Genomic DNA, 17,057 nt, shown 5'->3' with positions numbered 1-17,057 from the left:
TGGTTTCCCCTCAACCATCACACTTAATTTTGCATTTAAGGCAAACCACTTAAATGGTTTTGCTCGGTATGTCTTGCTATATTTTTTGATAGTAGATGTGTTTCCCTAGGCTTGTTTCGTCCTGTGGAAATTTAAGGAAGAAGAGGGAGTGAGTAAAGGGGAGAAGGGGAATGCTTCAACTTTTATCTAGTGTAAAATCATCGTTGGACACATTTCTGTTGGTTTTTCACCTGTAGAAGAAGAACAGTGTCTTTGAAAAACACAAAGGAAACCTCCTAACTGTTGATTCAAGGCCAGGTTGGACAGGGCTTGGAGCAAGCTGGTGTGGTGGAAGGTGTCCCTGCCCATGGCAGGGGGAGGAACAAGCTGAGCTTTAAGGTCCCTGCCAATCCGAGCTGGGACCTTTCAGTGATTCTGTGATAAAAGTTTTGTTGCTGTTGCTTGAAAAGTGGCCACTGCTTAAATTTATTGTGGGAGTGAAATATTCTGTGCAGTTCTCCACCATTCTGTGATCCTGCTAGATTTATATTTTGTAAGTGGAAATGAATTTAAATATTTTTCTGAGCTACAGAGAGAGGCTGTACCATGCTGGTAGTTGGGAGAGCACAAGATTTGGTGGCTTTACTAACCACCAATGCACCCAGTTTTCCACTGATATCCTCCCAATGTGGCTGGAGGAGGGGCTGGGGACGTCACTGGGGTGCCCAGGTGTTGGTTGGCCTGAACTGGCTGGTGAGCTCTGGTGTGGGTGTGCTGGGGGAAGGCACAAATCATGCTTACACCTCTTTTCTTTCTGTATCAGAAAACATCAGCTCAGGATTCACATGCAGCTGCTTCTCATGTCACGCTCATTTTTCTTCCCTTTGTGCATTCTCAGCCCCTATAACCTGCTGCTGGGAAACAGAATTTAATCAGTGGACACCTGCGCTGCTAATAAACTCTGCCTCCTGCTCTCCAGAGGGTCAGGAGACACGGGCACAGGGCCCCAGATGAGTACAGACACCTTCCACTCCTGTCATGTCCTTAGTGACAGCAGCAATCTCTTGCAATTAGGCTCCTGCAGCAGGTATTTAACCCGGGGGCAGCAGCTGATGGTCTGTATTTAAGTTCCCTCCTCTTGAGCTCGGTGTTCAAACCCCAGTGTGTCACCGCGGCTTCCTTTGCTCTCTGTTCTCCTGGTGGAGGGGTACAAAGCCATGACAATTGGTATTGATAATCTGAATCAACCTTTTCTTTTCTACACCTCACCTGGAGCACGAGGACACCAGTGAACAGAATGAGCTCTGTGACACTCAGTAAGGAAAGAGCACAACCAGCCCTAAAAGTCAACTTTTCTGTGAAATTTGGATGGCAGAATAAGCAGTGTCTGAACAGTGCACGTCACTGTTGGGCCAACAGTGTCTCCTTACCTGGACTGAGGACACAGGGTACCACTGAAGGATCACTGGGAGGGTTTGCTTCATTCAGGCCACTTGGAATCACTGAATCATTTAGGTTGGACAAGGCCTCTAAGATCATCAAGTCCAAACTCATCACTAAACCAATGTCCCCAAATGCCACATCTGCACATCTTCTAAATGCCTCCAGGGATGGTGACTCCACCACTTCCCTGACCACCCTTTCCCTGAAGAAACGTTCCCAGTATCCCATCTGAACCTCCCCTGGTGCACCTTGAGGCTGTTTCCTCTTGTCCTGTCCCTTGTTTCCTGGGAGCAGAGCCTGACCCCTTCCAGCTCCCCCCTCCTGTCAGGATGTTGCAGAGCCAGAAGGTCCCCCCTGAGGCTCCTTTTCTCCAGGTTGAGCCCCCCCAGCTCCCTCAGCTGCTCCTCAGCAGCCTCGTGCTCCAGACCCCTCGGGACTTTCCCATCCCAAGTTCTCACAAAGGTTCCTGGCTGCTGAGTGTTCACAGCAGCCCACCAGGGTAATGACAGGTAGCAAAGCATCAGTGGGTGATGTGGAATGGAAAAATAACTGTTCAGTCCTGGACTTTGATGTGAACTTTCAAAATGTAATTAGTGGTTCAGCTGGGCTGAAATAAAAATGTGCATTTGCACGGTGAAATCCCAGAGGCTGCAATTTTCCTTGCGTGGGTTCAAGACTCGTTGCAGCAGGTTGGTGGCAGCTCTCTCCTTGCTCTGGCCTCTTAAGAATTCCCTCTGGATTTTTTCCCCAAGGTCTCAGGGCAGTTAAAAAATTTTACTTCAGTTTATACAGGTTACATTAATGTCTTTTTATATCTGATCTCTTAAGTACTCAAATTGGGCCAGTCTGTTTCTGTCCTGCTTTGATGGGTAGCTTTGTGTAGTTGAAGCTGAGATCCATATTGGCAGCTTTTATGCCACCAGCCAAGTACAAAGTTATTAATTTTCAGGCATTTTCTTGGATTATTTGGAAGCTATGATTCCAAGAATACAGAAGTGGAGACGTTTGTCCAGTTTCAAATATTCACCAGTACCAGAGGATTGTAGACAAATTATAAACACTTTTTCTGGGAAAACAAGTCATTAACAGATTATGAAAAATGGATGTTGTTAGACAGTCAAACCCCAGGGATAGGTACTACAGACCTTTTGAGACTGAATACTTACAAAGCTGACGTGGAGAAGGAATTCAATGGAGAGGACAGTAGGACCACTGTCCTTTAAAAACAGCAGTACAAAATCTCAGCTTTGAAAATGAGGTTTCAATGGTTTCTGCTACAGAGAAAATCACTGTAGCAACAGGAAAACATTTTCAAAATTATATAGTCTCAGTTTTCAGGAAAAAAAGGAGATTGAAACTGAGAGAAGGGAACTGAAGAGAATGTAAAGCTTTTCTGGGCCAGCTTCTGTTTGTTGATCTAATTCCAGTTTGGTTTCTTTCTCTCTAACCTAAAATTTAAGTTGTTTTTACTCATGAACTTATTTTTTTTTTAGGGGGGTTTTTTTTCCATCTGATGCATTTTGCAGTGTCTTGGACTTACCTTTACTGTTTCAGAGGCTGTTGATTGATCTGTGAAAGATTTCACAGAACCATTCTTTTGGTCACCTCATTTATCTCCACAGTTCATCTGCAGGAATGTGCCTTCCATGGATTTATAGTAAATGGCTGCTCAGCACCTGATGCTAGGTATATGTGTGTGTATTTATGCATAGGAACTTCCTAATCTCTAAATGACATTTTTTTTGACACACAGAGTAGTAAATACTCTTATTTAGGAGGTATTTTCTCGATGCTACAGGATTGACATGATTTATGTGGAAACCTAAACCACTTGCTAACTTTAGACCCCTGGTCTTTTAATATCCATCCTATTTCCAAAGTGTCTGCATGTGTGTGTGCCTATATAAAGATGCAGAATGTTTTCCACTTGCCAGTCTTTATGGGATTTTTAGCAGTAATTCAGAATATGTAGGTAGTTACAGTGTATTTTCTGCTCTTGCATGAGTAGATTGAAGTCAGTATGGCTGGTGCTTTACTTTCAGGAATTACTAGAAGGCTTTTTTTTCTACTTGAATTATCTTTCAAATAAGTGTGACTAGTAGTCAGGAGTTCTTCCAACTTTTTTGTTCCCATGAAAATGTTCCTTTCATAGGTCAAAGTCGTGAGAGAACACGAGAAGTGGGCAGAACCCTGAATTGTGCCATAAATCAAGAAACTTTACGTGAAATTACGTATTTTCTAATTACCTTGCTTAGATATATATTGAGCAAAAAAGCAAATACAAGTTGAGCTGTTCAAGTTGAAAAACTGTCAGATAAACAAACTGTGACATCTGTAGTATTATCACCATCTGACTTATCTCAAACACTGATTTTACTCACTCATCTTTCATTCTTTATATCCACATGTCTAGCAGTACATGCATTTATATTTTATATAAAGGGCAGAGTGTAGTCAGAGCATCTGAGTTATGCTGTTAAAAATAAATTAAGGAACAGCAGGTGAAAATGATTCCTACCCATGAATATTCAAAGTGTACCTCAGCCAGACACTGCAGAAAGAATAATAAAGAGCAGAGAAACTTTGGTGGGACCAAGGCGTGGAGATGATCTGAGATGAAAGTTTTATTGGCACAAGGTTGAGATGGCTCAGAAAACTTAGTCCAGGAGTGGCAGGATCTGCTTGAACACCCCACTGCCAGAACATTCAAGTGTCTGACAGATGAGGGGACAGCAGCACTGGGATGTTGGAAGCCCAACAGTCAGGTTTTTAGTCTTAATTCTTGCGCTTTTGGGCTTCAGTCTCTGAGCAGAACGAGTTCAAGGGCAGCAGGAGGGTGTAGGGACTACAGAGCTGAATTGGAAGCTGAAAGACTTGAGTGCATTCCTTCTCCAGGGACCATTTCCTGTGTGTTTGCATCACTTAGGGTTGGACTCACCACACTCCTTGGGCACTGTCAAGTGGACCCTCAACTACTATTATTTTTGCTTTTTTTTTTTTTTTTGAAGAATGAAGAACGTGTAACTTTCCCACCCCTTACCTGATGGGATCACGTTGCCATTGTCAGATTCAGTGAGGTTTCACAGCAATCAGGAGCATGACCACTGTTCAGGGCCTTGTGAGAGGAGATTTTCAGGGAAAACTCCGGAGCCAGAATGCATTTGTAGATCTGAAATCCATCTCCTATCACTCATACACTGCACAGACAAGAGCATTCCCAACCATGGAGTGCTGGGATACTCTGGACGTACAGAATGAAGCACACTAATGGATGACTGACTCGTTTTAATATCAAGGTGTGTTTCTTTTGTCTTTTCCTGCCCGGCAGATCCCGTGCACGGCCCCCAGAACGTGGAGGTGGTGGACATTCGGTCGCGGCAGCTGACGCTGCAGTGGGAGCCCTTCGGCTACGCCGTGACCCGCTGCCACAGCTACAACCTGACCGTGCAGTACCAGTACGTCTTCAACCAGCAGAAGTTCGAGGCAGAGGAGCTCATCCAGACCTCCTCCCACTACACCCTGCGGGGTCTGCGGCCCTTCATGACCATCAGGCTGAGGTTGGCTCTGTCCAACCCCGAGGGCAAGATGGAGAGCGAGGAGCTGGTGGTGCAGACCGAGGAGGATGGTGAGTCAGCGAGGTGGTTTGAAGCTGGCTCCCTGCCACAGCTCCAAACCTCACCACAAGAGCTTCCCCCCCCCCAAAACCAAGGGAAAAGAGAAAAAAACCCAAGAGAACCGAAACGAGAGAGAGGCAGCTAAAGCAATATATCTAAATATATTTACACTTATATTACATTTATATACAATTGAAATATATGTACAACTTCAAAAGGAAAAGGGAAGGGGGAAGGAAAAAAGGGAACAAAAGCAAAATAAAATATACACGATCAATAGCCCAAAATCTAGCAACTAAAAGAATTAGCAAAAGAATATCTTACTACTCTGCTTGGGACAACAGAAAGTCTCTCTGGAACAACCGCAAGCAACCTCCGCCTCCCCAAGGTTGACAAGGCCTCACCAGGCCTCACCAGGCCTCACCAGGCCTCACCAGGCCTCACCAGGCCTCACTAGGCCTCACCAGGCCTCACTCCCCAACACGACAGACTCAACAGCAGGGAAACCCTCATCTCCAAAGCCGCTGGAAGGGAAGAGGGACAAAGGCCTTTCCTTCTTTCTTCTTATACCCCGGCTTACATAAAAATCGTAGGGAATTCCGGGTAAATCTGAGCGCTTCCTTGGTTACAAACTGGTCACCAGGGAAGGCCCAGACTAAACTACCACAGTCAGGCTGGGTTTGTTTGCTTGATTCCTGGGGAGGACTCATGTTTACAGGTTGTCAATAACAACATGCGGGAAAAAATCACTCTTTTAATTTTAGAAAGATGGCATAAACACAGGGAACAAAGAAGAATTTATTCGGTGCGCCGGGTCCTTCCCCCACCAATTTTTCAGGGAGAAGGACCCTTACATCTCATTCATTTTTTTGTTTTACAAAATCCCACCCTTTTTCAGATAAGTTTAATATATTCTTTTTTACCTAAAAAAGTTTCTTTTCTCTCAGAAGGGGCTTTCCTTTTACTCTGATTGGCTACAAGGCATCCCCTGTCAAGGATGATGGATGTTCCTTTGTTCTTAGCCCAAAGAGAGAGAACTCCTTTTGTACAAAAATGGCCCCAAAAGATTTTAAGAACTCTTGCACTTCCCTTAGCTGGCTGAAAAAGACCCTGACGCTCAACTCCAGTATTTTTGAAGTTGGATATCTTACAACTTCGCAATACGCCTATAAAAATTGTATTTTTATTTCTCATAAACATAACCCTCTGTCCCATGAGATTATAAATGTCTTCTCTGGACAGCGTGTGTCTCACGCAAGCAAAACTTGTAGGGGTGAATAATTTCTATTTCACAGCCATGTTCTTGAAAAGACAAGGATCCTTGAAGTGCTTGAGTGTGATAAACATCAACCTGAGCAGTTACCAAAGGTTTAATTCTCCGTGTTCTGAACTACCCAACAACTACCCAGCAGCTTCCTTTGTCATATGGGCAAATGTAATCCTGGCATTTGTTGATTTTTTTTTTTTCTTGTGCCTTCACAAGAAGAAGATGTCCCCAAAGGAGTATAATGCCTTCCTTTCCGGAGCGTAGCTTTTCTTAGTATTGATCTTCCGGACATCATATTTTATATAGATCTCAGAAGCAAAATTAATTGAGTGTGAACTCTTGTGTTCTGGATAGAAAAGTTTTCTGGAAGAACTGACGTGATGGAGTGTTTCAGTGTTATTATCCCATCTGAGCTGTTTCAGACTCTCATGCACTACAAGCCTCCCTCCTGTCCAACATGTAAAATACAAGTTTTTCCTCAGCCTGAGCTGTAAGAAGTTGCTGTCCTAAGTTTCTCTCAGCTGAAAGTGGCTCTTCCAGCCCAATATATCATGGGGGGGACATGAAAGGATGGCAGATATTTCAGAAAAATGAGCAGGGTTTTATCAGACAGGCTTGGGAGTGCATTTAGTTAGTTGTCTTCCACAGCATTAAAATTTTGCTTGAGTAGGTGGATTTTTTTAGCTGGCCTTGTAGCCGTAATGAAATATAAATCTTCCATTGTTACTTTGCTAAGCAAATCAGTCTCTCACATTGATAAAGGTGTGCAGCCCAGCAGCATCCCTATGCCAAGGTGCAGACTGGCTGTTTAGGTGGAGAGAGCTTTGGGCAGAGAAGGACAAATTAAATTCCCTGCTGCTGCTCTGCTGTACTGAAATAAAACCATACTGAAATTAGCTCCATATTTTCGTGGATTCTAATTTTATTTATCACTTAGTGGTTACATTGGAGTATCCTTGTTTGAACCAATAGTGCAGAAATAAGGCTTTGATAGTACTAGTGCTTTGACAGATTTTAATTTTTAATTTTATTTATTTATTTTTAACTCTGAGCTTCCTGTCTGGTGGCCTTTTGGTGTCTTCTCATGTGTGTGCAGCTGGAGCTGGGGGTAGTTTTTAAGACGGTTTGTTGGGCTTTTTTCCCCCCCTGCAGTTCCTGGACCTGTTCCCTTGGAATCCATCCAGGGAGGACCTTTTGAAGAGAAGATCTATGTGCAGTGGAAGCCTCCAAATGAGACAAATGGCATCATTACACTCTATGAGGTGAGGAGAACAGATTGTTGTCAAGGAATATGTGCCACGGGGCCCTCTTCATATGTGTTTAAGCCAATCCTGAGCTCTCAGAGATTTCAGCAGGTGCTAAAAGAAGCCTGATTAAAATAGATAAGAATCTTCCAGATAGTCTGCTGCTACCACTGAAAAAGTTTTCCAGTTTAAGAGAGAGAGAAAAGATTTCTTTCCAATATTTGTGGCAGAATGAGAGCCACACATCCCCCATGTCTCAGGTGTTCAGTTCCTGCCCTTTTTCCTTCTGCAGTAGCTCCAAGGTGTGTTTTCTTTCCTTTTCTTCATTTCTTGTGGTAAAACACAGTTAGGTTTTGTATCTGAATACTGTAACTAATCCCTCTTTGCCTTTCCAGTAGTCATAACACTTCCTGGCAATCTCAGCAGAATATAACCATAAGTCTTATCTCACAGTGTTCTTACTGAACCTTTCAATGATACATTTGTCCAGCCCAACCATTTCCCTGATGCCAAACAAAGTGCACAGCAGGTTATGGGATGATCACTGACCATCCTGTGCTGGATGAGAAGAAAAAAAAAACAATTCCATGTGATTCTAGAGTGGGTCAGAGGGGATGTTGCTTGTTAAGGTAAGGAGGTGTTCCTGCTGTCCTGTGGTTCTGGTGATACAGTGCCTCATGTGGGGTAAAACCAAATATGTGGAAAAGGAGGGACTGCTTTGGAGGGTCATGTGAAATGAGAGACAGTCCTATAAGAGAAGGTAAAGGCACTTTGATTAAGTAGCAGAAAGTGTTGCAGCAGTGCTGGCTGAGCCTGTGTCACTTCATGGGCTCAGCATTTACCACTGTAAGATCAGAAGAAGCGAAACAAAATTTTGCTTTTACAGTGATGTAAAAACCCTCACTGTGGGCTCATGCAGCATTTTCTGACACAGAGGGGCAAAAACTCCCTTGTTTTTTTTGGCTTCCTCTCTTATGGTGGGTTTGTGTACAGACTTTATTTTGCAAAAAAGCACAGCTGCACGAAGCAACTCTGCCCTCACTAGGGAGGTTCTGCTCCTTCCCTTTTCCTGTCCAGCTTCTCAGTTCAGAACAACATGTCTTGTAACATGTCCCTCCTAGATGTCCTTGCTAACACTGTCTCTGTCAGAGGGGTGGAAAAATGGAAAAAATCAAGCAGGTTTAACATCAACGAGCTCTTCCACTGCTGAATGAACAAGAGAAAGCAACTTTCTCCTGGGCTTAATTGGAACTGCATTTTCAGGTCATGTCTCTAGCTGGCTCACAAAGGGTAACTGGGTTTGATATGGCAACACTAAATAGATGAATCCAAGCTCATCCTCCTAATTTTGGGTCATCTCAGCCAGGCTGGAATCCATGACTAAGTACAGAGTCATTTTTTGTTGGTCACTGTTGAGACATTCCTGGAAATGTGTGCAGGTTGCATGTCACCTGTTAGTACTAAAATGGAACTAACCCTTGTAATTTCATGGGTTTTGAAGGTGTCTGTGCAAGGAATTAGGCAATAAAGCTGTCAGTATTTTAAGGGAATTAATCTGAATGGAACCAGTTGCGAGTTTTTTTCTGGCAACACAGGTGACCTATCATAGAACACATTGAAAATAACCCAAGTCAAATGATGCAAATGATGTAAAAATAACTCCTTTTAATTTTTAAAGAAGCAGTTTCTTACTAAAATATCGCCTTGGGCTCAGCTCATTGAAAAGACTTGAGCAATCTGAGTAGCTTTTCTGGCTGAGCAGCTGCACAGAGACACTTTAATGCCTCCAGGGTTGTGATGCATCATGACAGTGCCTGTGCCCCTCAAGTCATATCATTGCTCAAGTCTCAGCAGAGGCACAAACAAATCTCTCTTTTCTGATAATGACTCTGTGCATATTTGGCAGCTGGAGACAAAGAGAAGTCAAGGTGAATTCAAACTCTTCCTCGTTTTCCTCTTCTGCCTCATGTCCAAAAGGATAAAAATCCAAGTGTCAGAAACACCAGGGAGCACAGATTCTGAAGCCAGCACTGGCACTGCTGCTCTGTCCCAGGAGACTCAGGGATGTGCTGATGAATTTGCAGCTCTCTGGAAGCTCTGAAATTGTGTCACTGTTATTAGAAAGAGACAAACCCAAAAGCCTATCAACATTTATTAGAGAAAAATTCCCTGCAAAGTACTTATTAAGTAATATCACTTTATGAATTTGAGGTAACCTGGGAGTAGCTGTCTAGAGTCACATGTAGGTCTCATGCAAGTGATGGTCTCTCAAACTACCCTGGGCATAAACCCTCCTAATAGAAACAAATAAAAACCCATCTCCTCTTCTCCTAAATAGTAGTTCCCTCCTCACCATCAAGGTCTGATTTGGTTTATCTGGATATTGTATTTTCTCTCTAGTCCTGTTAAAAAAATGAGTTGTAAGCTTCTAAAATACTTCCATATAATCACACTGTCTATACTTAAATCCCACTGGTTTTTTTTTGGGACCAGTTTTGTTCTCAGGTCCCTAATCATTCCTGCAGCTCCTTGCCAGAGAGATGTCCACATCACCCAAATTGCCACTGCAGTTTACATTCCCACTGCTCATGTGCCAGCTGGGCTGGGGTTCAGCACTGCAACCTTCAGCAGGTTGTTTACCATCCAGAAGCACTAATTTTGCACAAACTGAATACTTCTAAAGAGCCTGAACCAAATGGAAGGACCTTAATGAACCTTTTTGACTTCTGCAAGTCTCTTCTGATTGATACTTATCCTTCAAAAAGCCTTTTTATAGAGAAACAGCATTGTACTTAAAACTGGTTTAGCCCCTCCCTGAGTTCAGCTGGAGAATTCATTGTTTCAGTGGGTACAGTCACAGCTGGAGTGTTAAACAAAGGAACCTTCTAGATCCCCAAATCAGTATATAATTACAGTCTGTTTCCAGGGAGCAGAAACCTCCTGTTCAAGGCAACTTGGAAAACTCCAGGAATTGCAAGTCAGTTAATCACTATGTTGGAAAGGTTAGGATATGAGCTGTGATGTACAAATTGCTCTGGGGTGGTGGGGAACCCAGAAAAGGTGTTAATAACACAAGTGTGTGGTGAGTTAGGAGGTGTCAGTTGGGCTGTCCTGTCAGGAAAACCAGTGGGGAGATGCCCAGGCTGCTGGTGGAAATGAGCTGTGCAACAGAGGTAGAGCTTTTAAGCTTTCCTGAAGTCCCCAGGTAGCCTCAGGGTGTGTAGGTACTTACATGAGACAGGTCAATCAGTCTGCTCCCAAACACAGCTGAACAGCAGAGAGGGGCTTTGCTGGCACCTTGGGTTGGGGAAAATGCTCCCCAGAGGTGGTTGTGCACGTGATGATGATGAAAGAGGCACTGTTACAGCTGTCTCTGGCTGTGAGTGGCACAGTCTGATAATGTTGTAGGAATCCTGTCCCACAGTCATCTCCTGGCAGACTGAAAGCGTCGCAACTTGTTGCATTTTTTATTTAATTTTTTTTTTTAACCAGTTCTAAAAAGCTGCTCTGCTTTAAAATCCCTCATAACCAAGTGCTGCTCGTTGTGCTCACACTGTGTGGGAGTTCAGCTTCAAAGCCTTTGTGCACAAGGAAATGCAGAGAAGACTTTTTCCCCCCCTAATTGTTTGTAAAGTCAAACCATTATCGAGCAGCAGAAAGACTGATGCTGCCATTGGGCTGCAAGAGCAAGCAATCTAAGGTCATGGGCCATCTTTGGCACTTAAATTCTGCTTTTAGATTAAATGTCTCAAATGTTTGTTCCATAATGCAAATTGAAGTGCTTCAGATATTTCTGTGGGCCTAGATTTTTTGTGCTAACTTGCACTTGAAAATGTAAGTAATGAAAACTTACTTATATCTGCATTTTGCTGTTCCTTTGGGCAGCTGAAAGCTTAGAGGTGCACTCAGTAATGTTGGCTTTTGCCTTTGTAAATACATTTTTTTTTGGAGTGTAATCTATTTTTTGGAATTGTCCATTTCTAGAATATTTTACCATTAAACAGGAAGAAGAAAAATAAAACCCACCTAACACTCCTGTCTGAAATATTTGTCACATCACTTGTGGAAGGCATTGTTACAGGTATTGCAATCATAACAGCATTTAATCCCTAATATTCAGCTCCTTGGCTGGAAAAATGACTCTCAGACTGTTGAGTCCTTTCAGTGAGCCCTGTTAAAGGCAATGGTGAAACAAGGAGCTGTCTTTTTAAACGTGGTAAGGTGCAGTCTTGTAATCACTTATGCCCTCCTCTTTAGGGTTGTTAAATCCCAGGTGGGTTGCACATGGGTGTTGGGAAAAATAAGGATGCATTTGCAGCTTGTAACGAGCTGGTTCTCTCAGTCACTATTTCTGAAATGCTGTAAATCCCTATTTAGATGCCAGGAATAATAATACAAGGGACTTTCATACACAATTTTAGCTCTTTAATGGGATGCTTGGAGCCTACTACCTCTAATCCCAGTGGATTTGAGTTTAAATTGCACTTCAGAGGCTACAGATCCTCTTAGTTACCATGTAAAATTGCAGCCTGCCCTTCTTCATCTCTGCAGTTGCCAATATGCCATTTCTTCTCCATCACCTCCCTCACTTTCTCCCTGCAGGAGAGGTTGTTACATGCAAACTGCCTCTTTAGAGGGTCCTGCCTAAGGTCAATATTTGTGGGATGCACTGCCTGCATTTACAAGAGGGTGGAAACAAATTTCTTCCACCTTTGACCCCTGGAAATACATAGTTATTCTAACACAAAGCAGGATTATCTGGTGTGATAGCTCCTTGCTGCATGGATATGTGTGCATTTCTATTCATAGCTATTCAGCAAACCTGATGTTTCTAGGATAAGATCTTTCCTGCTAAAAGGTTTTGCAAAAAAAAAAGGTTTCCCGGAAGAAAGCTGAAAGGGTTGGGAGCTCAACTTGGCTTAGTCATTTGTTTGTTTATTTAAAAGCAGCTCTTAGGTTGTTTTTTTTTTTTGGTTACCAAGAGTGAAAAATGGCTCCCACAAGAAGCAAAGCAACGACGAGGAAATCTTGTGACCAATTTATTTATATAAAGCCCCAGAGTGGAAATAGTGGAAAGATGACAATTCTCAGAAATTGCCTTCGGTGAGAAGTGGCTTTGAATGTTCCCATGAAAATCAATCATGTTCCAGCTTCTCAATTGCATTCTGTGGATCAGGATCCTCCTGGGATGGAGCTCTCTCACTTCAGCTCGGTGTGTGTGCTGAAGGACGGCCCTGCCACACACAGCTGGCTGAAGGAGATGCTGCTTAGTGCTCAAACCCCAGGAAACAATCAATTAAAGCTGGTCTGTTGGGTCATAGCTCCATCACTCATCTCTAGGGGCATTTGCCAGTGCAGTCTGATGCCACTGGAAATGATTCACCTGCAGCACTAACGCTGTTTTCCTCTGACACTGGATTTATACAGTGCCTGCTGCTGCACTATTTTGTTTGTCCACAGTCCATGAAAGTCAATTATGTGAAGAATAAGGGTTTTACTGATCTGGACTATATTGAATTAGAGTTCTTTAATAATCTACACTAGCAATGAAAGTGTAGGGCCACGTATCATCTGTTTAAGTTTGAAGCTCTGTCAGCTCTGCAGTGGGCTGTGTCACCCTTTCAGTGACGTGTGAGGGAAGCTGTGCACAGACCCCCAGCTAAATTAGTCCTGCACTTAATGGCTCTTAGCACAGAATTGCCCTGGAAGAGAACTGGGCTGGCTGAGGAGAAATGGTTTGTTATATGCTTGCTGACTGGAGTATTTACTGAGCACTTGGTGAGCAGGTTGGTTGATGCTGCCAGTGTTCTGGGCTCCACTTAATCAGGATTCGGGCCAGAATGTGGGAGATGAACGTGCTGATTGCACTGATTTATTATCATTTCTTGGCAATTGAGGAGGACAATAAATCTGAGCATTGCTGAGCGGGTTGGGATGTCGTGTCAGCCACAGGTCCTGCTCTGATTCTGAGCCGAGGCACGGCTTGGTGAGACAGCTTTCCCGTGGAAGTTGAGGATCCCAGGGTCACAGGAAATACGTTTTTATTTTATTTTTTTTTTTTTTCTAACCAGCAGCATCCCATGGAGAGCTCTTTCCCCACCCTGTTTTACAAAGTAATATGGTTTATAAGCTCCCTGTCAGCACTAGAATTCAAGTATGAGTTTGAGTGACCCCCCTGGCACACACAGGGCGTTCATTTGAGGTGCCTCCTGTGAGGCTGCAAGAAAAACCTGACTTGTGTGCAATAATACAGAAGGCAACAAATGCAGCTGTTATTCTGGTGGAACAGGATGACTTTCCTTCCCTGTCACGTTTGAAAACACAAAATGCCTGAGCAGGACAGAAGCCAGTTGAAGGTTCAGCTTTCAGGCTGTTGTGGGGAGGTGACAGGAATCAGGCTGTGCTCTGCCTGGGGGGATGGCTCAGCTCCTGCTCCTCCAGCTGAGCAGGGCAGCAGCAAGGAGGATGCTCCAGGGGCAGGGTCCTCCTTACTCAGGTGTTACACCCTGTTGGAAAGGGTTGGGAACACCTTGTTGCTGTTGTTCTCTCCATCCTGTTACTCTAACTCTCTTTCCCAGTTACTCTAACACAGCCTTAAACTCAGGAAATGTTTAAATGCTTTCCTAATTAGGGATGCTTTTCAGAATCAACACCTCAAAGAGCTTTTGAACAAACTTCTTAAATTATACAGGATTCTTAATTGTGTGTTGCTCACTGGCTGTTACTTGCAAGATATACTTAACTTGGGAGCAGTTGGTAATGATGCTCTTTTAAATCCTATGGTTTCCAGTAACAGCTTGGGGAGAAAATTAGAGGGTTTTTTGAGAAACTCAGGTGTCAGGGTTTTTAAAATGTATGAACAACTTCCAGGTAAGTAGATACTTGTGTTATAAATAGAATGAATCCACTGTTTAAAAAAAAAATTGCTCGATCAAGCTTTTCAGAAATAAAAGCATAATACGGTCCCTTGAGCACAACAATTTCTTTGATTACCTTTTTATTGTTCTTTTGAAGCCAATAGACTTGCAGTGATATAAATCCCTTGCAAATGAGAAGATTTTGGCTACAACAACAGTTTTTTTTCTTTAAGGAAGGAACTGAATTATTTTAGCGTGCATGTGTTCTTTCTGTGCTAAACTAAATTATAAGAACTGGGGAAAAAAAACCCCAACTTATTCTTTCTTGTAATGAAGTTCAAATTTAAAACATGCTTTTGTAGATGCATCAGCATCTTGTCTTTCTGCTTTCTGATGTTTTCTTTTCTTTTGCAGAAAAAAAAAAACCAATTTTGGTCTATCTTTCTTTCTTCTCCAAGACATGCTGTTTCTCTGTATTGCTCATTCTTAATCCCATTTCTTCAATTTAATCTTTTCATGTGCTGTTGTACCTGTGCAGTTACAATAATATGAAGCTTTTAAACAGCCCTATATTTAGATCTTACAGTATTTTGCTTACCAAAATGTAGTTGTTTGCTAAGTTGAAAGCAAATTGCAGATACATGTTTGCACTTCTTTCCTAGATTATTTTTTGGGGGGTCTGTTTTATCTTCAGTATCATTTAATTTAGCAAATATATAAGATTGAATTATTATAAATATATATATATATATGAGCAAACATATAAGATGTGGTGGTGGCTCTGTCTTTTGGGTAGAGGTGTAACTGAGGAGGGGAAAAGCCAGTCAAGGTGATCTTTGCATTGCCTTTAAAAGGGTTATAAAAAGGGCATCCATAAACCAAATAAATAAATGCCCTTCTAAAGTAAGGGTAAATAAATAAATAACCTTATAAAAGGGTATAGATACATACAATATGTATGGCTCCTTTTGGGATATTAAGCTCATTGCTGCCCTTTGTGTGTGTGTGTTAGAGCCAGTCTCTGTGATCCTGCCATCCAGTGGCAGGATGGTTTTGGGTTTAGTTTCCTGATTTACCAATTTCTGTCACTTGGAGTCCCTTGCCCCCCTTTTCCTTCTCCTTTTGCCCTCCCTGTTCATTGCTGGTTTTCCTGATCTCTGCTCTCCACGGGGTGTCCCTGGCAGTGAGGGTGGGAAGGCTTTCAGAAGGCTCCTGGCAGCTGATGAGCTTCAGCACAGGGAGAACAACTTGCTTTGGTTTTTGATTCACCTGCTTTTGTCTGAAATTTTGCAAAGTGACTTAGGGTGAGCTTGGACAGGGCTTGGAGCAACCTGGTCTAGTGGAAAGTGTCCCTGCCCATGGCAGGGGGTTGAAACAACATGATCTTTAAGGTCTATTCCAACCAAAACCACTCTGTGAAGCAGAGAGCTGATTTATAGAAGACACAAATGGATATCTTAAGTGACTAAAAATACAGCATCTTACAGTTCTCAGCTACAATAACAGCTAAGACTGATATGTGAGCTATAAATGTGGCAAAACCGTTTTATACCTACCTGGGCCTTGCTTCTCTTCCTTTGTGGTGGCAAACACAGCAGGTTCTCTGGGATGGGGTTCCTGCTCCATTGTCTTGGTTCAGGGGGTTGTTCCTGCCCACACTTTCCCTGCACCCAGTGTAGTGTGGCAGATCAGCAGTGAGGTGCATCAGGCAGTGCTTCCAGCACCAACAAATAGCTGAGGAACAAGGATGGAGATTGAATAACCCCCTCAATGCTGCAGTCCTATCAAAGCAATTCCTAGAGTTGTCATTTGCCGCTATTAAACTGAACAATGAGCCTCTCCAATAAAATCATATGAAATAACAGCTCATTAAAAGCTCTTCTTAATATATAGCATGCTAATTAATGTCAGTGGGGTGCAAGCTTGAATGGCAGAATAGACTATAATGTTTAGAAAGTAGGTAAAATAAAAGAAGATATTTTATCATTAATGACCTTTTAGTAAACCTAATGAAATCCTTAATGGCCTGAATACATTACTGAGGCTCTCCCAATTGCTTTGTTACCTACTCCACTCTTCCTCCTTTTCTCATAGACATTAAACTTGGGTTTATTTATAGAAAACAACAAGCAATAACATCCCAAGGAAATATGAGCAGGAAGAAAGAATCTGAGCAAGGAGGAGAGCAGATGAGACTTCTCAGCCCTGCTGGGCCTGGTCAAGACTGATTGCAGGACCATGTTCTGTCCTGCCTTGGATAGGAGTTGTCTGTGTTTGTATTCAGGTTTAATTGCATCCCTCTTTAGGAGGCTCTCGGGAAACAGAGTAGGGAGCAAATGGGCCTCTTTTATTCCCGGGGTCTCCCCGGGTTAACTTCCATATTCATTCCTAATGAATAGCTGTGCTCTGGCTTTTTATGCTGTTACCAGCCATGCTGGGCTTGTGCTGTGACTAAATTAAAGGACTTTATTCTTCAGGGCTTTTAGTCTTTTCACGTGTTGCCAGCCTTAAATATAACTTGCAAAAATGCTGATTAACTCTCCCTTAACCTTTTTCCCCAAAGAGGTAGTGCAGGAATGGAAAAATGAAAGGCCTTTGCTACCACCCATTTCCTGGATGAAATTTAGTGGGCTGGGGAAGGATGTAAGTGCAA

At 42.8% G+C, this 17,057-nt stretch overlaps 1 protein-coding gene across 8 annotated transcripts in view; it reads left to right on the top strand.

The window, feature by feature from the left end:
• Positions 1-17,057, top strand: part of PTPRT (protein tyrosine phosphatase receptor type T) — a 467,492-nt gene that overhangs the window by 306,726 nt on the left and 143,709 nt on the right. For all 8 annotated transcript variants that reach the window (XM_064674278.1, XM_064674284.1, XM_064674277.1 and 5 more), the window contains exons 8-9: positions 4,751-5,047; positions 7,456-7,565. In XM_064674278.1, coding sequence (XP_064530348.1) covers positions 4,751-5,047; positions 7,456-7,565 — 407 coding nt within the window. The remainder of the gene's footprint in view (positions 1-4,750; positions 5,048-7,455; positions 7,566-17,057) is intronic.

The sequence above is a fragment of the Pseudopipra pipra genome, chromosome 17 (genome assembly GCF_036250125.1).
Source record: "Pseudopipra pipra isolate bDixPip1 chromosome 17, bDixPip1.hap1, whole genome shotgun sequence".
Classification (NCBI taxonomy): Eukaryota; Metazoa; Chordata; class Aves; order Passeriformes; family Pipridae; genus Pseudopipra; species Pseudopipra pipra.
This window is presented reverse-complemented; position numbering and strand designations above follow the sequence as displayed.